The 19,783-nt window shown below is 30.3% G+C and overlaps 2 protein-coding genes across 2 annotated transcripts; both read left to right on the forward strand.

The window, feature by feature from the left end:
- The first annotated feature begins 1,234 nt into the window (after window positions 1–1,234).
- On the forward strand, window positions 1,235–6,747 carry LOC111690516 (protein slender lobes). The gene is made up of 7 exons (XM_023453011.2): window positions 1,235–1,397; window positions 1,645–1,746; window positions 1,820–5,391; window positions 5,502–5,613; window positions 5,673–5,755; window positions 5,827–5,920; window positions 5,989–6,747. The coding sequence occupies exons 1-7, from the start codon at window positions 1,364–1,366 to the stop codon at window positions 6,513–6,515; spliced, it is 4,524 nt and encodes a 1,507-aa protein (XP_023308779.2). The 5' UTR covers window positions 1,235–1,363; the 3' UTR covers window positions 6,516–6,747.
- Window positions 6,748–7,130: 383 nt separating this feature from the next.
- Window positions 7,131–18,964, forward strand: LOC111690476 (ras guanine nucleotide exchange factor Q). Its single transcript, XM_023452954.2, has 3 exons — window positions 7,131–7,701; window positions 14,218–16,323; window positions 16,510–18,964. The coding sequence occupies exons 1-3, from the start codon at window positions 7,642–7,644 to the stop codon at window positions 16,942–16,944; spliced, it is 2,601 nt and encodes an 866-aa protein (XP_023308722.2). The 5' UTR covers window positions 7,131–7,641; the 3' UTR covers window positions 16,945–18,964.
- Window positions 18,965–19,783: the final 819 nt, after the last annotated feature.

The following is a 19,783-nucleotide window of genomic DNA, read 5'->3' on the forward strand; positions in this document are numbered from 1 at the left end:
AAGAGATGGTTGATATTTCTTTTTCTTACACACGAAAATCAAAAATTTCCCAAAAAAATGTTCCTAGTGTGAACCAGGTCTATCAAAACAAGCCAAGTTTCCACGAGAGAGATGAATGATATTCTTTCTCTTTCTATCTCACGCTAAATCAAAAGTTTCCCAAAAAGAGTTTCCTAGGGTGGACCGGCACTTATTCTTTTCAATCGTACAACAACAAATCATGCTTATTGCATGATACGTAGTTTCTATATGTGGACATTAAAGAAACTGCAAAAAATAATTAAGAAAAAGTTTCCTAGTGTGGACCAGGTCTTAGTTATGGCAAAACGAAACAAATCGCTAGAATAAGAAGAATACACTTTCCCGCTAAATTTGTTTTAAATTATTGATTTACTAGTAAGTGGCGGTTCACACAGGAAATTTTCGATGTTGTGTATGGTTGATATTTTTTTCTCTTTCTTTCACACACACATAATTAAAAGGTTTCCGAAAAAAATTTCCCCGTGTGAGCCGGCACTAAATAATTTGCGATTATTGATTTTTAAACAATATCGTATGAGTTGGCAACACTTCTTAAATTGAGCACATTCACAGTTGTCAACTTAGTGCTTTTAGCACTGTTGTTAAAGCTGTAAGCATTTTTTATGCATTTCCACAAAGTATATACCCTGTGGCATTTCTATGTTTAACATCGAAATTATGAAAGATTTTGGAAATCAAAATACGACAATAAATTTAATGGTTTTCCATGTTCTATTTGGAGAGATGAAAACGTTTTTCAGTTCCAACTTAAATTATTTTATGTCTAGTTCGATTGTTCCAATAACGATTTTTCAGAAAACTACTATATATATTATTAAAAAAATACTTTATTCCCAATATAAATTGTATACTCACTAATTCTAGTTTGGCGTTGAAATCATTTTTTTGTGGCAAATATTTACTTTCTTAAAGTTTTAGATCGATGTTCTTTTATGGAAGCTTTAGAAAAAAGTAAGAGTTAAATCCCGTATTTCAATTTCGAGGAATGAAATTTATTTAATTATTGATTGAGGGTAATTTTTTAACATTTAAACTAAATATAAAATATTTAAACCTGTTGAAAAAGTTGCTAGTTCCTTTAAATATTTCTTATACATCTTGTATACATATTATGAAATGTTTTTCTAGTGTTTATTTTAAAATCGCGGAGATTCTCATAAATTTGGTGCTTTTCGAATTTTTAAAGTTGACAACGCTGGTCACATTTGATAAATTCTTGAGCATTTTTTGTGGCATAGTCTGAGTTGTTTGTTTGATTAAAACGTCTTATAATTGTGAATATAAATTTAAATAAATTCATAAAAATTTAATTTTTCAAATAATGGATACTAGTGTAACTGATTCTGCAAGTCGTGGTAAGTTGTTTAATAATTATAATAAGGTTTTAAAAGGTTTTTTACATAGTTATTCTACATTCATATGTATGTACATTTTAAAAGTTATAGAGTCCTACAAAGAAGAACCGTTTTTTATTTAAAATGGTTTTAGTGTGAGCGTGGGGACGCAGACTTTTTGTTGTTTTTGTAATTTGATGGATGAATTTTTTAGATATCACATTTGTTCCCTTTTTTTATTAAAATAAGATTTATTATAATTTTTTAGTGACACGTTCTTTGAGGAAACGGATAACTTCGGTGGATAGTGACAACTCCAGCCGGCCTGGTACGCCAGTTCCATCGAAATTAATATCTATTTCAGAGATAAGTAAGTTATTAATTTTAGATTGTTGTACTATCGCTTGTCGTTTAATTTCATAATAATTCAATTGTATTATTAGCCGCTTCTCCATCTAGATCGACAAGAATGACGCGCCGTAATTCCACTTCTGGTGTTGCGACACCAGTTAAAACACCAGCCAAACGTATCACTGCATCATCTGCAGTTATTCCAGAGAATACGGAAACAATAACGCCAGCCAGGCGTAGTACTCGCAGACGTAGTGTTTCTGTACAGGAGAGCGATGAACCTTCACAAACAGGATTAAAAATACCATCTTTTGCAGCTCTGGATGAGGAGAAAATCGATTCTAATGTACAAAAATCATCGAGGGTGACTCGTTCACAATCCAAGTCTCCACAACAAATCAAGTCTTCGAATAATGCATCGACCACTAGTCCAAAAGAGACTAATGAGAACAAAAATAAAGAATCAGAAGATCAAATTATGAAAACAAATAGTCAAAAACGTCGAAAGCCCGGTCCTAGAAGTAAAACGGGCGAGAATGAAGATGTGTCTGATGTTGAAATAAGTGTTCTTGAAAATCAGATACAAGAAGAGATAAAAAATAAATCGCCAAATATTACAACAATAATTTTAACCGACGACGAGTCGAATGCCCAAAAAGATGAAATACAACAAGATACTGAAACGGTTGCATCAGAAAAAAATGATTTTCAGGTTTCTGATGCTGAGACAGTTGAGTCAACAAACTTTAAGCTGCAAATAGATTCAAATTCCAATGATTCAATCACAAACTTGCATGACACTGAGAAGTCTACTAATTTGAAAGATGACAATACAGCTAATATCAAATCTTCTGAAGAATTAAACGTCGTTAAAAGTGGTCAAAATGAAAGTGAAGAATCAATATCGTCATCTATAAATGAAAAAACAAATATTGCAGCAGAACATAGGGATGATAAACAGAATGTGAATGTAAAAGCTGAAAATATGTCCGAAGATAATTTGCAAGAGAATGAAATAAACTCATCTGTTGGTAAAATTGTAGAACTTAAGGATGATAGTGTAAACGATTGCACAACTCCACAAACTAAAGTAGGGATATCTTCGAACGATAAAGTTGAAATTTTAAGTGTAAGTACTTTGACTCCTTATCGCGGAAAAGATTCAAATGTCAGTGATTGTAAAGTCACATCGAAAAAAGTAGAATTCGTTTCCAGTCCAACGAATGATATGACCATCAAAAATATTTATCCTAAGACTCCGGCCTCAACCAAGACTGCTAATAGTTTTATCGAGGTTAATTCATCTCATGATGGCTCTTTTCAAGCTGAAAAAAATACATTAGATACTCATTCAGATGATAATCAAGTGGAAACGCCAAAAAAAGATGATAAAAAGGAAATTTCAATTAATAGTGATGAAGTTAAAAATAAAGAATTAGAAATGCAGGCACAAATTGAGTCGAAGACGACTCCAATATGCGCTTTCAAATGTATTCGCCCATTGGAAATAGTTCAAAGCTCGACACCAATTAATACAGACGCATCAAAATCTGAAGAAGAGCAAATGCATAGTTCTAAAAGCAAGAATACACCACTAAAGGAAGAAATCACGGAAGATTCTAAGTCTGAAACACACACAACTGATGTGGAACCTTCTTCCAATCAGAATAACAACGAAATAAAGTGGGTCAATCCCAGTGTAAAAGGAACAACTGTTGAGGGGTGTAAGCTGGATGCAGTGGTTACGCGTAGTGACGCGAATGCCAATGAATGCCGCGATAATGCTGATTCATTTGTAGAACAAGTCAAAACCAACAAAAAAAAGAGTATTATTTTCTTATCTGAAGACGAGGACGACGAAGAAAATTATCAAGATGACAAAAATGAAGATGATGATGAATGCGAATTAGCGCCAGGAGAGAAACCCTACAAACAAAAACACGAATTTCATGATGATGAAGCAATGGAAGTGGATGATTATGCAAGTGGAGACTCCATGGATTCTGAGGAACGAAAAGAAATAGAAGATAATGAAATACCAATCGATGGTGAGTCAATTGGTAGTCATACTACTGATGATGAACATGATGAATACGCAGATGAAGAAGAGGACAGCGAAAATGCCGATTCATTTATTGTTTCCGACAATGAGGAACTCGAATGTTCAGAGAGCAACAATGAAGATGAACTGGTAGACGAAGACACACGTGAGCATAATCGAAAAAAGAAGAAGACCTATAAACGTTTACAACGTCCAGCAGAGAGTTCATCGTCATCGGACGAAGAAGTGGAAACTATTCAAGAAGAATCAAAAGAAAATTTGAAATGCATTTCACAGTTAGACAAAGAAAATCGGACAGAAGAAAACGTTAACGAAGAATACGCAGTAAAATCTGTATCAAATTCTGGTGAATTTTTTATTGAAACAAACAATATTCATAACAAATCTAGCGAAAACGCAATTCTTGACTCCAGTAAGCTCAGCGATTCAGCATTGCGCCTGCAATGTACAGCAGAGAGTGAGTCTGATGTAGAAGAAGAAATCGAAGAAAAACTTAGTTTCTCTCGCAAAGAAATTCTTCGTAAACTTAATCAATCAGACCGCTTTAATAAATCAGTTCGTGATTTAAACCCTGAAAGTGATACATCACCCGTTGAGTTGGATGTCCAAGCCGAAATCCCTGGATTTAAACAAGATAATAATAATGAAAAATCAGAATCTTCGGATGAAGAACATACAACTTTATCCACTCCCGATAATAAAAAACATGACAGTAGTAAATTCAAATCCGAAAGTCATTTAGGAGAGGTATCAGTGACGTCAGAAAGTGATGCTGACAAAGAAAATGAACATAAATCTATGATTTTAGCACCCCGCCGAAACACAGACAGTGGACTTAGTGTATCTTTTGGTAATTTTAAAAAGCCAAAGAGCTCTAAAGGTAGGCAGGAATGGCAACGGTCATTCACGATAGATGTTACTGTAAAGGGTGGAGACTTGGAAACTGCAGTTACTGATGTTAAATTAAAAGAAGAAACTGTGTCGCCCACTTCATCGTCTACTGATGATCAAAAAGATGAAGATATTGAAGGCGAAGACCTAAGTAATTTAGAAATAATAAAGCACATGCCATTACAGTTAGGAAATCCTTTGATACGCACTCGTCGTCAATCGCTGGCACTACCCACAAACCCAGACATGGAGATTTGTTCCTCATCCCATGGAGGTGGTACTAACAAAATACTGAAACGTAAAAGTTTGGGAATATTGTCCAGCAGTGACTTTAATCCCTCGCAATCATTCATTGATAGCATAGAACTACAGAAAAGTGAACTTAATAGGCAAGTAGCAAAACGGAAACGTCTATCAAAGAGTTTTTGTGGGGCAGCGGAAACTCTTGATAACAGTATAGTAGATATTGATGTACGACACTTACACAAACGATCCAAATTGATAGGTGAAAATAGTATGGCTGAAAGTCATCATGAGTCCATAGAAAATATTAACACAAGTAAACTGTCAACGAAAATTTGTTCAACTCCTCATCAAAAAGCCGACAAAAATGATTCCAACAATAATATTCAACGCATCTTAAATCGATGCGATGAAATATTAGAAGCAGCAAATCAAGCTAAGCTTGAAGCCAAAATCAACAACAAAAAGGTAAATTTACATTAATTGTGTTTTTATGTGCAGAGCTTTGGTTTTTAATGTTTTTATCTGTATAAGTTTTAAATTTACTACATATTTGTTCACTTAACATATTTTTTTAGAATAAACGTAAACTTCCCAAGAAACTAAGGAAAAAAACTGGTTCAAATTTACCAAGGGAGCTGAACCCAGAAAATGCACTGAGAAAAGTTTCCAACGACATAAAACGTAAAGGTAAGAAATTGTACTAAAATTATAAAAATCAGTTATCCGAAATTCGTACACATTTTCAGATAAAACTAAAACAGCCTTATCACAGGCAATAAAAGCTGCAGATGTTATACTTGGTAAAAAGAAACAATCTCAACATAATACAGTATGTATTCCATATTCATTCCATAACTATATGTATTATACCTAATTAATATATTTATTACTGATACGCAGAAAGAGCAGGATGAAACTGAGTCCAAAAAATTGTCACCAGATGTGCTAGAAGCTATTCAAAAATCGGCTTTAATGAAAAAGAATTGTAAAAAAGGTAAAAATTGTTATATTTAATTATGATCATTTATGTATATTTAATTATGAATACATTTTAAATTTAAGGCATCACCACTAATGTCCATACTACATTTACATCGGCTGGAAATTTCATGGAGATGCCACATACACCGGAGAAGAAAAAGAAAAAGCCAACATATATTCAATTGCCTACAGGAAAAGTAAGTGTTGAGCCGGCTACTCCAAAAAAACGTTCTGTTCTTGCATTTAACGGTACAGAATTCAGGGAAAGTCCAATTACTCCGTACGCAGTTGGTTTTAAGGTTCGTCAAATTCCACGTTCTGGAAGCAACGATTCTACATTATCAGTTTTAAAGAATGGCAAAAGGAAACGAGACCATGACAAATTGCCCAAAGAGCATGTTTTTCCAAAATCTCAGTGGACCCAATCTGGTCTTTTCATAGAAGAAGATATTCCCAAAAATCGTAAAACTGCTCGATCTGAAAATCATGAATTAGCCATTAATCGCAATTTCAAAGAAAATGCCATCATGAGGCCTGATATTAAGCGTAATACTAAGCGTGAGATGCTGATATTAAAGGACCGTCGGCAAAAGCATGGATACTATTAAATATGTACCTATAAGTCGTTTTATTTGCATTTCACAGTATACAACTTTTATGTACTTGTTCTCTATATATTCCATGCGTCATCAATTATTATTTACATATAATTATTTATACATAATACATACATATATTGTTTTTAAATATCTTTTTTTCGTTATTGTATTAAAACATTGCAAAATAATCTGAGTTTACACGTACATTGTTTTATAAATAAATCGTTCTGTTCATTTAAAATTGTTTCATTAATTTTGTTTAATGTAAAGTAAGTTATCCTTAAATTGATACCTGTGCCCCTTCAAGGACCAGTAGACGAGCATGTGTCTGTAATAAATATGTTTATGTACGTACCTATGTACATATATGTTTATGTATGGTTGTAAATTAATTATTATACTAATATAGTGAGAGTAAAAAAACAAAAATTCAAATTATACGTTAGATTTGAAAAATTTTCTCAGAGAGATTTTGTAAATATTGTGTGTATTTGTGTGCGTATGTTTGTGTATGCATAGGAAAGAATAAGTAAATTTAACAGAAATGTTATCGAGGTAGTGTAAGTGCTAGAAAAAATGTTGGTCTTGTTTTTTGCTAAAAGTGTGTTTGTTGCCAGTATGTTGCTAGCAAGAGCAGAGAGTGGTTGTGTTTAGTGTATTGGTCGTGTGTTTTGTTTTCAATTCAAAGTATCAAATGATAACTAAATATTTCTTTTCTAAATAAGTACGATACCTTTGGCGGCAAAAAGAAACGGTTTTCATGGAAATTGTGTTGCAGCTGGCACTAAACTAGTTTAAGAATATCGAAGAAAAAGTTTGTTTTTTTGCCGGTAAATTTCGGTGTTGCTAGAGAACTAGAGGTTGCGCGCAATTAATTATTTACGTGTGTGTTTGAATACAAAAGTACATACATACATTTTTTTGTATTTGTTTGCTTTTAACAAAGACAAAAAGCAATGTAATAAAGAAGAAAAGACAAAAAAGCACACCGCCGTCGTCATTTAAAAAAGCCATTTTACTAACATTGTAAATAAAATACGGCAGATTCAAATAAAAAGTAATATTACAAATTTGCTGCTTGTTTTAAAATAAAAGGAAGTAGGAATTGGTCAAGTTAAAGTAAAAGAAGAATACCATGTTTGAATTGGAGGAGTATGCAGGTGGATTTCATGATGGATTCCTTAATAAATATGCGGTATGTAATAATTTTCATATTTGGTTATAATTTTTTGCCGGTTTTTGCGAAAAGTTCCATTAATTGCAGCTTCAAATGTTGTGCCGAAAATCGTATATACATTTATGTACATGTGATTGTGTATGTATTTAAAACAATAAAAAAACTGCAAGAATTTTGTTCATGTGTTTTTGTTGGTGAATTTCAAATTCTGTAACGGCCTCTGTTTGATTTTGTTTTCCTCGTTTCTGTTTTCATACTCGTTCTTAGTTTGTCATATTCTCACCACTTGCCATGCTCTGGAAGAGCAACAACCAACAATATGAAATATGAAGAGAGATTTCTTAGATAAAGAGAAACTATATTTAAAGCAGAGTTTTTTTTTGTAATTCTTCCATGTAAACATTCCAAAATGAACGCAAAAATAATACACAAACACGAAATGTATTGTGTACATACATATGCATATGTTTAATGTGTGGATTTTTTGTTATAATTTTGAATTGAAACGTTCGGAAGAAGACTTGGAAAAAGACACCGTGTGTTCTTCATATTTGTTTTGATATCCATCCGTTTACTTTACTGTTAGCAAAAGTATATCAAAACAAAAGAACACGTTATTGTTATTCTTTCATTATTCACATTACACAAACGTACGCTTATAAATACAATCAAGATATATGAATGTACATATACATAAAAACATTAAATTATTGTATATTTTGGTATTCTACTATTTTGTTTTTAAATGTTTTTATTTTTTCAAAATACCTACATATAATGTGAAAATGTGTTTAAAAAATCCAAAAATGTATATGGTCAATTTTTATTTTTGGATACAAATTTGCGTTTATAAAAGTATACCATTTATATTATTCTGTAATTAACAAATATGAATTGATAAAAAAATAAAGTAAACTTTGTTTTTATTTTCGATTGGATGAAAGATCAAACACATAATCGTTGCGCTTGGGTGGATAATTTAATATAAATAAAACATAATAGACACAAATAGGTACCTATTTTTATGTTTTTGTTTAGTTTTCTTTGCAAAAGATTCGAAGCATATACCTACATATTTATGGATTTGTATGTGCATACATACAGTTGCGTTCAAAATAATAGAAGTAAAAATTTTAAGTTTGTAAATATTAGTAGGTATATGATATACGATTCCATTCTACAATTTATTAGGTCATGCCTTTTTTCCAGACCCATTATGACTCATTCCTATTTCAGGTACCTATTGTTCGAAAGTTTGTTAAAGCTTAATATTTTTTGATTTTGATTTGATCAGCTTTATTAAAAACTAATAAAATAATTATAAAAATATGATTTTTGTTTTTTATGAACGTACAAAAAGGAACACTAATAATGAAAATTTGCATTTATTTTAAACATGCGCATTATAATTATAGCAAAATGTGTATGTGAGAACAATTTGTCTGACATTGAAAATGAACGATAAAACTGCTTAATAGCCCCAACTCTGATTAATTTAATTTGTCTATCCTTTTGTTATGATTGCACCCTTATTTTTCTTTTATTTTTTGTTGTCTAATGTCTGGATTGGTTGCATATTTTACTTTTGGATTATACCTATACATGCAAGATTCACAATCAAAATCTTCGAAAAACAAATGAATTGATTGGTAATTAAATTATTAAATTCATGTAAATTTGCTTGCAAAAACATTAATGCCAAGATATTTAAAGCGCCTCTCACACTCTTTCAGTAAAATATGAAAACATTGCAAAATAAATTGAAAGAGAAAATTTTTTATCTTTTGAACCCATGATCAAATATTGAGATTAATTTTTGGTGCGGACATCATATTAAAGGTGTCATTAAATAGATAAAATAGTATTCTCCAGCATTGATTTGAGGTTCTTTGATTGTATTTTCGGCATAGTAATTTCCGGGTATCAAGATTATTGCATATATTGTGTGTATTAAATACCTACCAACATATGCATGTATGTAACTAATGGAATTCCATTTCTTAAGTAACAGCTGTATTTTCGGATGACCTTTTCAAAGTCCTTGTTATTGCATATGTACACACATAAAACTTAAGACAAATAATATCTTTTGTTAGGGTAAAGTCTTATTTATTTTAACTTCCACCACTTTTCCCAAATATTAAACATTATACGTGAAGTATGTAACAAGCGCAATACCATTTCATATAATGTTTTTAAGGATTGTAATTTTGCCTGTTTGTTAGGAAGTGCAGCTGTCATCTTTGCATTTGCAGTAATTCGTTTATCACCTGGTTCCTTAAAGACGGATTTCTATTCGTATTACAAAAGGCCAACTCTTAAAAAATGTACATACCTATAATGTATAAAGTATGGGTTATATGTATTTTTACCTGCTTTTTTAAACTATTGTACAGTTCCTTTATTTTACTTACATACATACATTCATATGTTCATATACCTATAATGTGTTTTTTTCTTAAACTATTACGATCTTAATCTGATATAATTTTTGATTCTTACATCAAAAAATGTATAACAGCAATGTTCTTATTGCTTATAAATGTATACAAATTTTTAGTGTTTCCTTTACATACCTATGATTTTTGTTCCTATAAAAATCGAAAATTTTAATGCGTGCTAAAGCAATCAATATTTGCTGCACAAACAATATGCACAAATTGAACAAACAAATTGAACCAACAAATAGTGCTGATCGAATCATGTATTACACACTGAAGTCTAGTGACTTAGAAATTGACACTAGACAAAATTTTATTTATGGACCGATTTTTCTAAAATATTTTTCCGATTTACAAATATGCTTTTTATCATAGGTAATACGATTCTAATAAATTTTCTAATTTTCAAAAAATACTCGCATGTTTTTGTAAATTATTTCTTAAATGCCAACACCTCTACTCTATACACAGGCCGATTAAATTTGAAAAAATCGAAACCCAAAAAAAAACATTTGATCTACACCTGAGGATGTTTCAATAGACTAAAAATTATTTTCTAAGGCCAGGTTCACACTGGGAAACTTTTGTTAAGAAACTTTTGATTTTGTGTGTGAGAGAAAGAGATGGTTGATATATCTTTCACACTCAAAAATCAAAAGTTTCCCAAAATAAGTTTCCCAGTGTGAACCAGGTCTAATTCTACTTATGGATGTCTGTCAGTAATTCAACTTCAACGGATATATAATCTGCAACTATAGCAGATTTTTACACAATGCAAAAAGTATTTTCATAAGAAACAATTATGATAACATCTGTAAATCTGGCTTCACAGATTATAACCGATTTACTATAGATTTCAGGGTAAAGAATTGCGTGAATTTTTTTTAAATGTTTTTTAATGATTCTATATTGCCTAAATTTGCTCTCCAAAATTACCCATATGTATGTTTTCTTTGGGATTATAATCTGGACACTGCGAAGGTTACTTTACTTTATCATTCACTAAAAATTTCATTAAGCGGTTCATGAACTAATTTTACTTTCAAATGCTGTTTTAAAATATTTAATTAATTTTCATTGTTCACGAATATAATAATTCCGAAACATCCCACACAAACGGATTACACATTTACTTTATGATTTTTTTTAATTCACAAGCGGTATTTTGTTCACTCCACACAAATTTTCGCCTTGTCAGATTTATGAGTTTGCTCAAAATCAAGTTAACTTTAGTATGAGTATGATAGTGAGTAAGTACAACGACATTACATTAAAAACTGAATAATAGTATTTTATAAAAAATGATTAGCTTTTGAGTCCTCTGACTCAATTGTGGTTAACCGTTAGTTAGTTTTAAGTTAACTCAAAATCCGAATGGAATAATTTACAAAAACATACAGTATTATATAAAATTTTTGTAATAAGAAAATTTATAAGAACAGGACCTATGATAAAAACATTATTTTTAGTAAATCGGACAAATATAAAAAATATTACAAAATATCTTTTCGTGTTATTGTCTTTTGATATGTATTCATATGAATATGTAAATGTTTTGTAAATGTCACTGAATAACATAAGGTTTTTAAAATAAAAAAATTCTCTTATTTTTAAAATTAACACTTTAATCGATTTCCGGCACGGGTTCCCGTTATTCGATTCTACTAAAATTTAACAGTTAGGCTGTTAACTTAATTAAAAGAGATTTATGTAACATTTGGAATAATTTTGATTATTACCTATTTATTTAGATCAAATTATTGAAGATTTAGATTAATATTTATATATTTTTTCTATATTTATTATAATACTTTCCTTGAAAATATTTAAAATATCTTCAAAAAATACATACTAAACAAATAGCTTGAACCAATGAAACATTGTTTTCGAATCGAATCATCGAATTTGCATTGGTTCGATTATTCGAAATTTTCGCATAAACACATGATCTCCAATGACACGTTAATGTTAAAATCGTGCATGTTTCGCCTAAATTGAACCACTTCGTCACATCTGATTAAAAACATCTTTTTCGTTATCAAGAAATATAAGTGATCCTACCTACAAAACCTTATATTCCCTTAAAAATGAATTTAACGTAAAACTTTAACATTTTGTATACAAAATTTAACACTTACATACCTATATTACCATATAGAAAATAAATAGCTTTTTGCACTAGTTTCCGACCTAGTGCATAAACTCTCAATGATAGTTGATCATTGTTTATACTACAATGCATTAAATCCTTGTGTTCTTCAGTGGATAGCACAAGAGAATGACCTAAAAGGAATTTGAGTACAATTGGATCTTTGTAGATAATTTTACTAGGACATAGAGAAACCAAAAGACACTATGTAGTATATCCTTTACAGCATAAAAGACGAAAGGAACAGCGTCTTAAATTATTTGAATAATGGCTTCTAATTCTGACCTCCAAATTTGAAATATGCCATAAATTTTGTAATTAAAAAATAATTCTAAAAGAATATACAAACATACATACATACATATGCATACATAGGTACTTACATATATTTAAAAGTTCCTTTAGTTTTAACGAAAAAGGTTTCAATTTAACATAAATTAAAATAATATTATTTTCAAAATTTTTATGAGTTTTCATAATATTGGACAAAATTTCGCAAAATATTTTCCTTGAGATAAATTGTACATACATACCTACATACATACATACATATGTATGTATTATTTTTGCAACATTAATAATAAATAAAAACTAGGTATAGAATAATAACCTTTCAAACATAATGAGAAATAATCAATTGTGTTTTCTTGCCCTTCATATGTAATAAAAAGTAAGAATAAGTTTTAAAAAACATTAAGTTTCTTGCCGGTCTAGTAAAAAAATAACATTAACAGCATAGAGATACACATATTTTTGCTATAAAAATGGAAAATAAAGCAAAAAATACAAATACAAACAGTAAGAAAGAAAACACAGTACAAAGGCACTGTAAGTGTTTTGTCGTCAACTGTACCCACTACAAAAAAAAAAAAACGCAAACGTTCCCTGAAGTTTTGTTGCTGTATGTTATACGGCTTTATTCCTTTTTTTAGTCAGTTACATATTCGGAGTGGCAAGAATGAGTTTAACCAATTCAAAATGGTGAATTCAATAAACATTTTTAACTTAACAGATAAAGAGAATCTATAAGAGAGGTAAAGGGAGACTGAGAAAAAGAGTGAGAGTTTTAAGAGAGTTTTTTTGACAACATATTTATCTGTAAGATAAAGAATTCAATGTGGTTCGGTTAAAGTTTGAAAGTAAAACAAAACATGTTGCTTTCTGAAAATACATGCATGTATTGTATATTAAGGATACTTTCATACATACAGACATGGACAATAAAATAGGTGTGTGATTTACTTTTTCATAAAAACTTTTTCATAAATAAAAACATTTTTTTTTAAATAAACTAAAAACTATGTTGTAAAAAATTCAGTGATGTTTAATTTTTTCAGCTTCGAAAAAATATGATATTCTGTAAAATTATACTTATAACAAATAAAGTTCACATTAAATGTAATAAACATTTTTATGGAGGAATCATTGTTGTTAAAAATTTTAAATATTACTATTAAATTAAAAAATAATTATTGATTATTATCCTATGAAGGCATATCAATTGGTCTGAAAGGATTTTTAAAAAATACAAAAAATTGGTAATGATCAAAAACATTTCTGTATTAATAAAAAGTAATTTTAGTATTTTCGAAATAAATATAAAATATCCAAGGAATGCCCAGTCCACAGCCATGCTAAGGATAAAATAAATTTTTAAATAAATAATTTTTGATTTCATTGACTTACTATCGCGAAAATCATATTTTTTTAAATATTAGAAATGTTTTTCAAATTTTCAATTCTAACTAATTTTTTTAAAATTTGAATAGCTTTTTTTCAAAAATTGTATGCACACACCTATTTTTTTTTTGACCATATGTGTATATGTATGTATGCAAATTTTAGAAGAATAGTTCTCAAAATATTCGTTTTAATGTAATAAATACGGTCCGCAGTCCCATTTATGGAAGTTGTTTAAATTATTTTAAAATTAATTTTTTTTAGGATTCATCTGGTCCTACTTTGGATTTTTACATATCAGATTCGCTGCAGGATATGCTTGATATAGATATACGAAGTGAGGTTGCGAATGTAGTGGGGAGTGTAAATGACTATGAGAGCTGCCTGGGAGATCTACCAACATCACTTGAACATGCCACAGATTCATTATCTCTTTTAAATAGCAATTGCAGTAATACAGCAAAAGAAAGCGGAAGTATAGGCAGCAGTTGGAATACATCATCCGCCTTTGGCTTAGGTTCATCAAATTCCTCCTCATCGTGGTTTGGGGCAAGCAATGATTTTCTTGCAGATGTTGGAGCATGTGTTAATCCTATATCAGTAATGCCCTTAATATCATCATCCTTGATACACATGTCCCCAAAAACAAATCTTAATGCAAATATACTGCGAAGCAATTCTCCACCACCGCCGTCACCCAATGTAAATGATACCAAGTCTCATTTGACTTTCTCGCCCGCTCATATTAAGATCAGCGCGCATTCCATACGAAATGAGCAAATTACATCTCACATACCAAAGCAGATAGTGGCCATTTCATCAGCGGTAACATCGGCTACAACAGTTCCAGCAACTCTGGCGACGAATTCCGTACTGCAGCGCAAAAATGCTGCCGTTGATGCCATTCGAAAAGATTTGGGAGCAGACTTAAGAAAAGTCGTACCCATATCATCGGCCAGTGAAAATATATTATTTAAAACTGCTACATCAACGTCGACTAATAGTGCAGGTAATACTAATAGTGTTACATCATCAAAAACATCCAATACGACATTTTCGGGTAATAGTTCTTCTGCCAATCAAACCGCTAATAATAATAACAGCAGTACATTAAATGGAGGGACTACATCATCAAGCACTATAAAGTTAGGTCCTGGTATTGGCGGATTAACATTTGCCAATAACATTACCTACAACAAGTTGAAGCAACAGTCAAATTTAAAATCGTCAACAGCTTCAGCTTCCACATCCGCTACGATAACGTCAAACGGCACAATAGTTCTAAAGCGTGAACGTGAATCTAGTCCTATGCAAACAATTAGCAATAATGGTCAACATGTAACCAAAATTTTATCAAGGAATTCGATACAGTCATCATCTAGTTTTACACCCAAATCAATTGCATCATCAGCTCATCACACCTCGTACGCACTTCAGCAGCATCATGTCGTTAATGGAACTGCTTCCTTGACAAATAATGTCAACAATAGCAATAACAATTCAAATGGAAATCATAACGCCAGCTTGGTTAACAACTCTGGCAATTCCGCTAATTCAGTTACTGTATTCACTGCAAGTGGCTTGTCTTCCTTAAACAACAGTTCATCTTCCGGTAGCGCAAACTCAAATATAATTGCAGTTAAGCCACTTCAACAAAAAATTAAAGCAACTGTAGTTGAATCAGAATTCCCTAAGCCAGCTTACTCGTACTCCTGCCTAATTGCAATGGCCCTTAAGAATTCTCGACGTGGGTCTTTACCAGTTTCCGAAATTTATAGTTTTATGTGCGAACATTTTCCCTATTTCAAAACAGCACCAAGTGGCTGGAAGAATAGTGTTCGACACAATCTTTCTCTCAACAAATGTTTCGAAAAAATCGAAAAGCCGCCAACAAATGGCAATCAGCGAAAAGGTTGTCTTTGGGCAATGAATCCGGAACGCATTGCTAAAATGGACGAAGAAGTGCAGAAGTGGTCACGCAAAGATCCCATGGCCATACGGAATGCTATGGTTTGTCCAGATAACCTGGAAGCTCTGGAGCGGGGTGAAATGAAGCACGGCAGTAGTGGTGATTCTGATGTCGAAATGGACAGTCAGTCGGAAATAGAAGAGGCATCCGATATGGAGGAACAGGAATTGGATGAAACTCTAGTCGACAATTTGCTTGTAGAAGAGGATGTAGACGAAGATATAATCAACGGCACTTCTTCACATGTTGTGGACGACAACGAAGACAACGATAGTTGCGACAGAAAGAATTTGCACACTACTATAAGTTCACCTCTTACAATATCAACGAAGACAACAACAACGAGCAATACCCCCGCCACTTGTATTCCAACGAACATCCATCGGGATTTCGATATTGAGGTAAGGGATTTATTGTGCATAGTTTTAAATACATTATATGAATTGATTGCTTGAAAAACAATAGGTAGAATATGTATAGTCGCTTTTATCATTAAAACCACTATTTCTTCTCAATCGTTTCAAGCAATTAACCAAATATAAAATATTAAAACTTTTCGATTAAAAAATATAATTTTACTTTTATAGGTGGAAGATATTTATGATGCCATCGATATCGACGATGATAAGGAAGCCGTGAGAATGGCTATAAGTCAGTCTGACATTATTGAATTGAGTCCGGCCGATTACAACATTTCGGGTGAGAGCCATCAATCGCCGAAAAGAGCTCGACTAAATGTTAACTACTCTATTGGTCCAGCTGGTGAAATCGAAAAGCAATTTCAAAGTCACAATCAACAACAGCAGCTGCAAATTCAAAACATTAAGAAAATAGTCAAAGTTCAAAATGTTCATGATCTGCAGCAAATCCAACAACAATTGCAGCAACAGCACCAACAGATTGTCGTGCAAACAATTACGACAAACAACAATTCAAGTCAACAAACACTACATCAACAGCAAGGAAACACACATTTTACTCACATTGGTCGAAAAATGCAATTGGTGAACCGAATTTCATAAATGTATTTCCCCAAAAATGAAAATATATTTTTTGATCCTTAAAAATGTGTTGCGATTCGTTAAAAACAAAGTTTTTGTTAACAATTGCAAGTTCATGTTCATACATTTCATAGTGTTAATGCAAAAAGAAAAAAATTCCATGTATACAATAATTTGTTTTTTAATACTTTATTGCTCTACAAAATACGCTTAATTTTACTTTAAGTTTTTTCTTGTAATTAAAAAAATAGGAATTCTAATTTATTCATATGTATTTCTAAAATTTTTTACATATTTTAAGTACTAATTAAAACCAATATGTCACAAACAATCCCCCTTCCTATCGCCACAATGTTGTACTAATCAAAAAAGCTCGTTATCATAATAATGGATACTGGTTTAGTTTTTATTCAATAGAGGAACCAATCATTATTTGTTCTTTTTTAAATTCAAATAATACGTTTTTTAATTAAAACTTAAAACTTTGAACTTACGCCTATTTGAAAATAATTCTATGATTTACAGAGTTATCTGGAATGCAAAACTATTACAACATTTTCCTTTTCTGAAAACATTTCTTAAATCATGCGATAGTAGTGTTTATTTATACTTTTGTTTTGCAATATCTATCACATTGTATTCTTTAGATTTAAAATCTCTTGTTAGAATTTGCATGTTTTGCATTTCAGTTAACGATTAACGTACATAAAAACGTAGGTATGTATGTCGTTATTTAATGAATTTATTAAAATATATTTTTAATACATTGTTTTAAAGCATTTTTACAACATAAAGCGATGTTGCGATGGAAATTCTATATTGAAAAAATATTCTTGTTTTTGGCCCTTTTATTTTTAATATTGAAGATAATTAATTTTATTACAGAAATTTCGTTTTACATTTTTTATTACAAATTTAAGATTTTAGTTTTATGTACAAATAATTAATATTATTTTGGTTACATTCACAAATTCTAGCAAAAATAATATCTTAATATTTAATAATTGTAAGTAATATAATTATTGATATTTTTTGTTGAATGGTATAGTTTTAATTTAAATACTACACAGAGAACATGTTCCAAAAATGTTGTTTAATTTAAAATAATTATTCATTTTAAAGAAATATGTATGTATATACTTTCTATGTATAGTTCTGATCCATTACTAGTCAGAACAGGGAAATGTTCAAGCAGAACACTAAAAGTATTAAAATTTAAGCACCGAAACTATTTACTGTAAAAACTTTATATCTGTCAAGTACTGGCACAAAACTATACATACATACAATTTTATAAACTTTGTAAAATATAAAAGTTTAATACAACAAAACATATAAAAAAAATCATAAATACATATTTCTGCTTTTTCACATTCATGACAATTTTATTAACTTTTGCAATAAAAGTTTTTTTTTTTTTTTGATTTACGTTTATTATTTATAATTTAGAAATGTGTTGATCTCACGTATACATACATACATACATGCATTATAATACATATGAATAAAACATTCCTTTTGTTCTTAATATAATATAATATCATCTGCTAAAGGTCAACCAAAAAACCTTTTTCTTCAATGGATTTTACTACATTTTTAACCGTTGCAGTATTTACTAACAACAAACAAAATTATGATGCATTCTAAAACGATAAAACCGATACTAACTTCAAAAGTTAATTAGCGGTAATTGTACATATGTACAATGTACATAAGACATATACACCAACGTAATTATGTTCATACATGCATACATATGTACGTATGTATGTAGTATAAATTTTTTATAGACCAGGCTGACTGACGACCAATAAACAACTTTATAATCAAATGCGTGTTCAATAAGCTTTTGCTTGAATTCAAATCTTACATCCTTTTTGATTGACATGCAATAGAGTACAAACATTTAAACGAATATTAACCATTTTTTATACACACATATACATATATTTACATTTTAAATTAGCCACTATAAATACGTATATTAAAAACTAAAAAAAAGTAATTTAATCCTATTTTTGTATGTACATATACTTATGCTAAATTAATAATTATATACATAAAAATAATAAAAAAAAAATCAACAAAACATAATTCAAATCATTTTGTTTTTCTTGACTATGTACATATCGTTTATTTACTACAAGACTAGTATAAGTCCTTCGTTTAGTTTTATATATTTTTAAAATGTCTTAGCTTTTATATTTTATATTTTTTTCGGTGTGAGACGGATTTTTTAATAAAAACAAAAATTTGTTAAGTAAACATTTTGTTAAATTTAGTTGAAAAGTATATTAAATTTTTATATAATAAATCTGGTTTATTTTTTCAAAACCCATAATTAGAAGTTATTTATGGAAGTTATTATTGCCAGTCTTGTAGTAAATTAGTGATGTGTATTATGTGTGGGTGAGAATTTGCATTGCCAAATCATTTAAATTTTATACGGCGTATCATTGTCAGCCAAGTGCTTGCCTTCTCGCTTCAGTTAGAGTGCTGATAGAAAGCTTACTTAAAAAGGTCCATTAAACGGTCTTCCCTTGTAAGTCTATTAGAAGATCTTTCGCTGAAGGCTTATATTATAGGAAGACTTATGATGTAATGAATATAAGATTGTCTTCCGTTAAAGTCAATTTATAAGATCTTAAGTCGAAGGCTTTATACAGGAAAATTATAATAAAAGTTTTATTGACTTCATAAAAATTTTCAAAAATTTATTTCAAAAATTCCAAACACATACAATACTTTACGACGAACTGCGACTGACAGCTACGCAACGTAAAAGGTGTTATTATAAAGTATAAAAAAATCATTAAAAATTAATATATAAAAAAATATTCAATATAAATTATTAAATATC

This window comes from Lucilia cuprina, chromosome 4, assembly GCF_022045245.1.
Source record: "Lucilia cuprina isolate Lc7/37 chromosome 4, ASM2204524v1, whole genome shotgun sequence".
Taxonomy (NCBI): Eukaryota; Metazoa; Arthropoda; class Insecta; order Diptera; family Calliphoridae; genus Lucilia; species Lucilia cuprina.

What these genes read in the sequence shown, in the direction of transcription:
- LOC111690516 (XM_023453011.2), top strand. Translation starts at nt 1,364, where the DNA reads ATGGATACTAGTGTAACTGATTCTGCAAGTCGTG. An exon ending in AACTGATTCTGCAAGTCGTG is followed by an intron (nt 1,398 to 1,644) that starts GTAAGTTGTTTA and finishes ATAATTTTTTAG; the next exon opens with TGACACGTTCTTTGAGGAAA. An exon ending in CCAAAATCAACAACAAAAAG is followed by an intron (nt 5,392 to 5,501) that starts GTAAATTTACAT and finishes ATATTTTTTTAG; the next exon opens with AATAAACGTAAACTTCCCAA.
- LOC111690476 (XM_023452954.2), top strand. Translation starts at nt 7,642, where the DNA reads ATGTTTGAATTGGAGGAGTATGCAGGTGGATTTCATGATGGATTCCTT. An exon ending in GATTCCTTAATAAATATGCG is followed by an intron (nt 7,702 to 14,217) that starts GTATGTAATAAT and finishes AATTTTTTTTAG; the next exon opens with GATTCATCTGGTCCTACTTT. An exon ending in ATCGGGATTTCGATATTGAG is followed by an intron (nt 16,324 to 16,509) that starts GTAAGGGATTTA and finishes TTACTTTTATAG; the next exon opens with GTGGAAGATATTTATGATGC.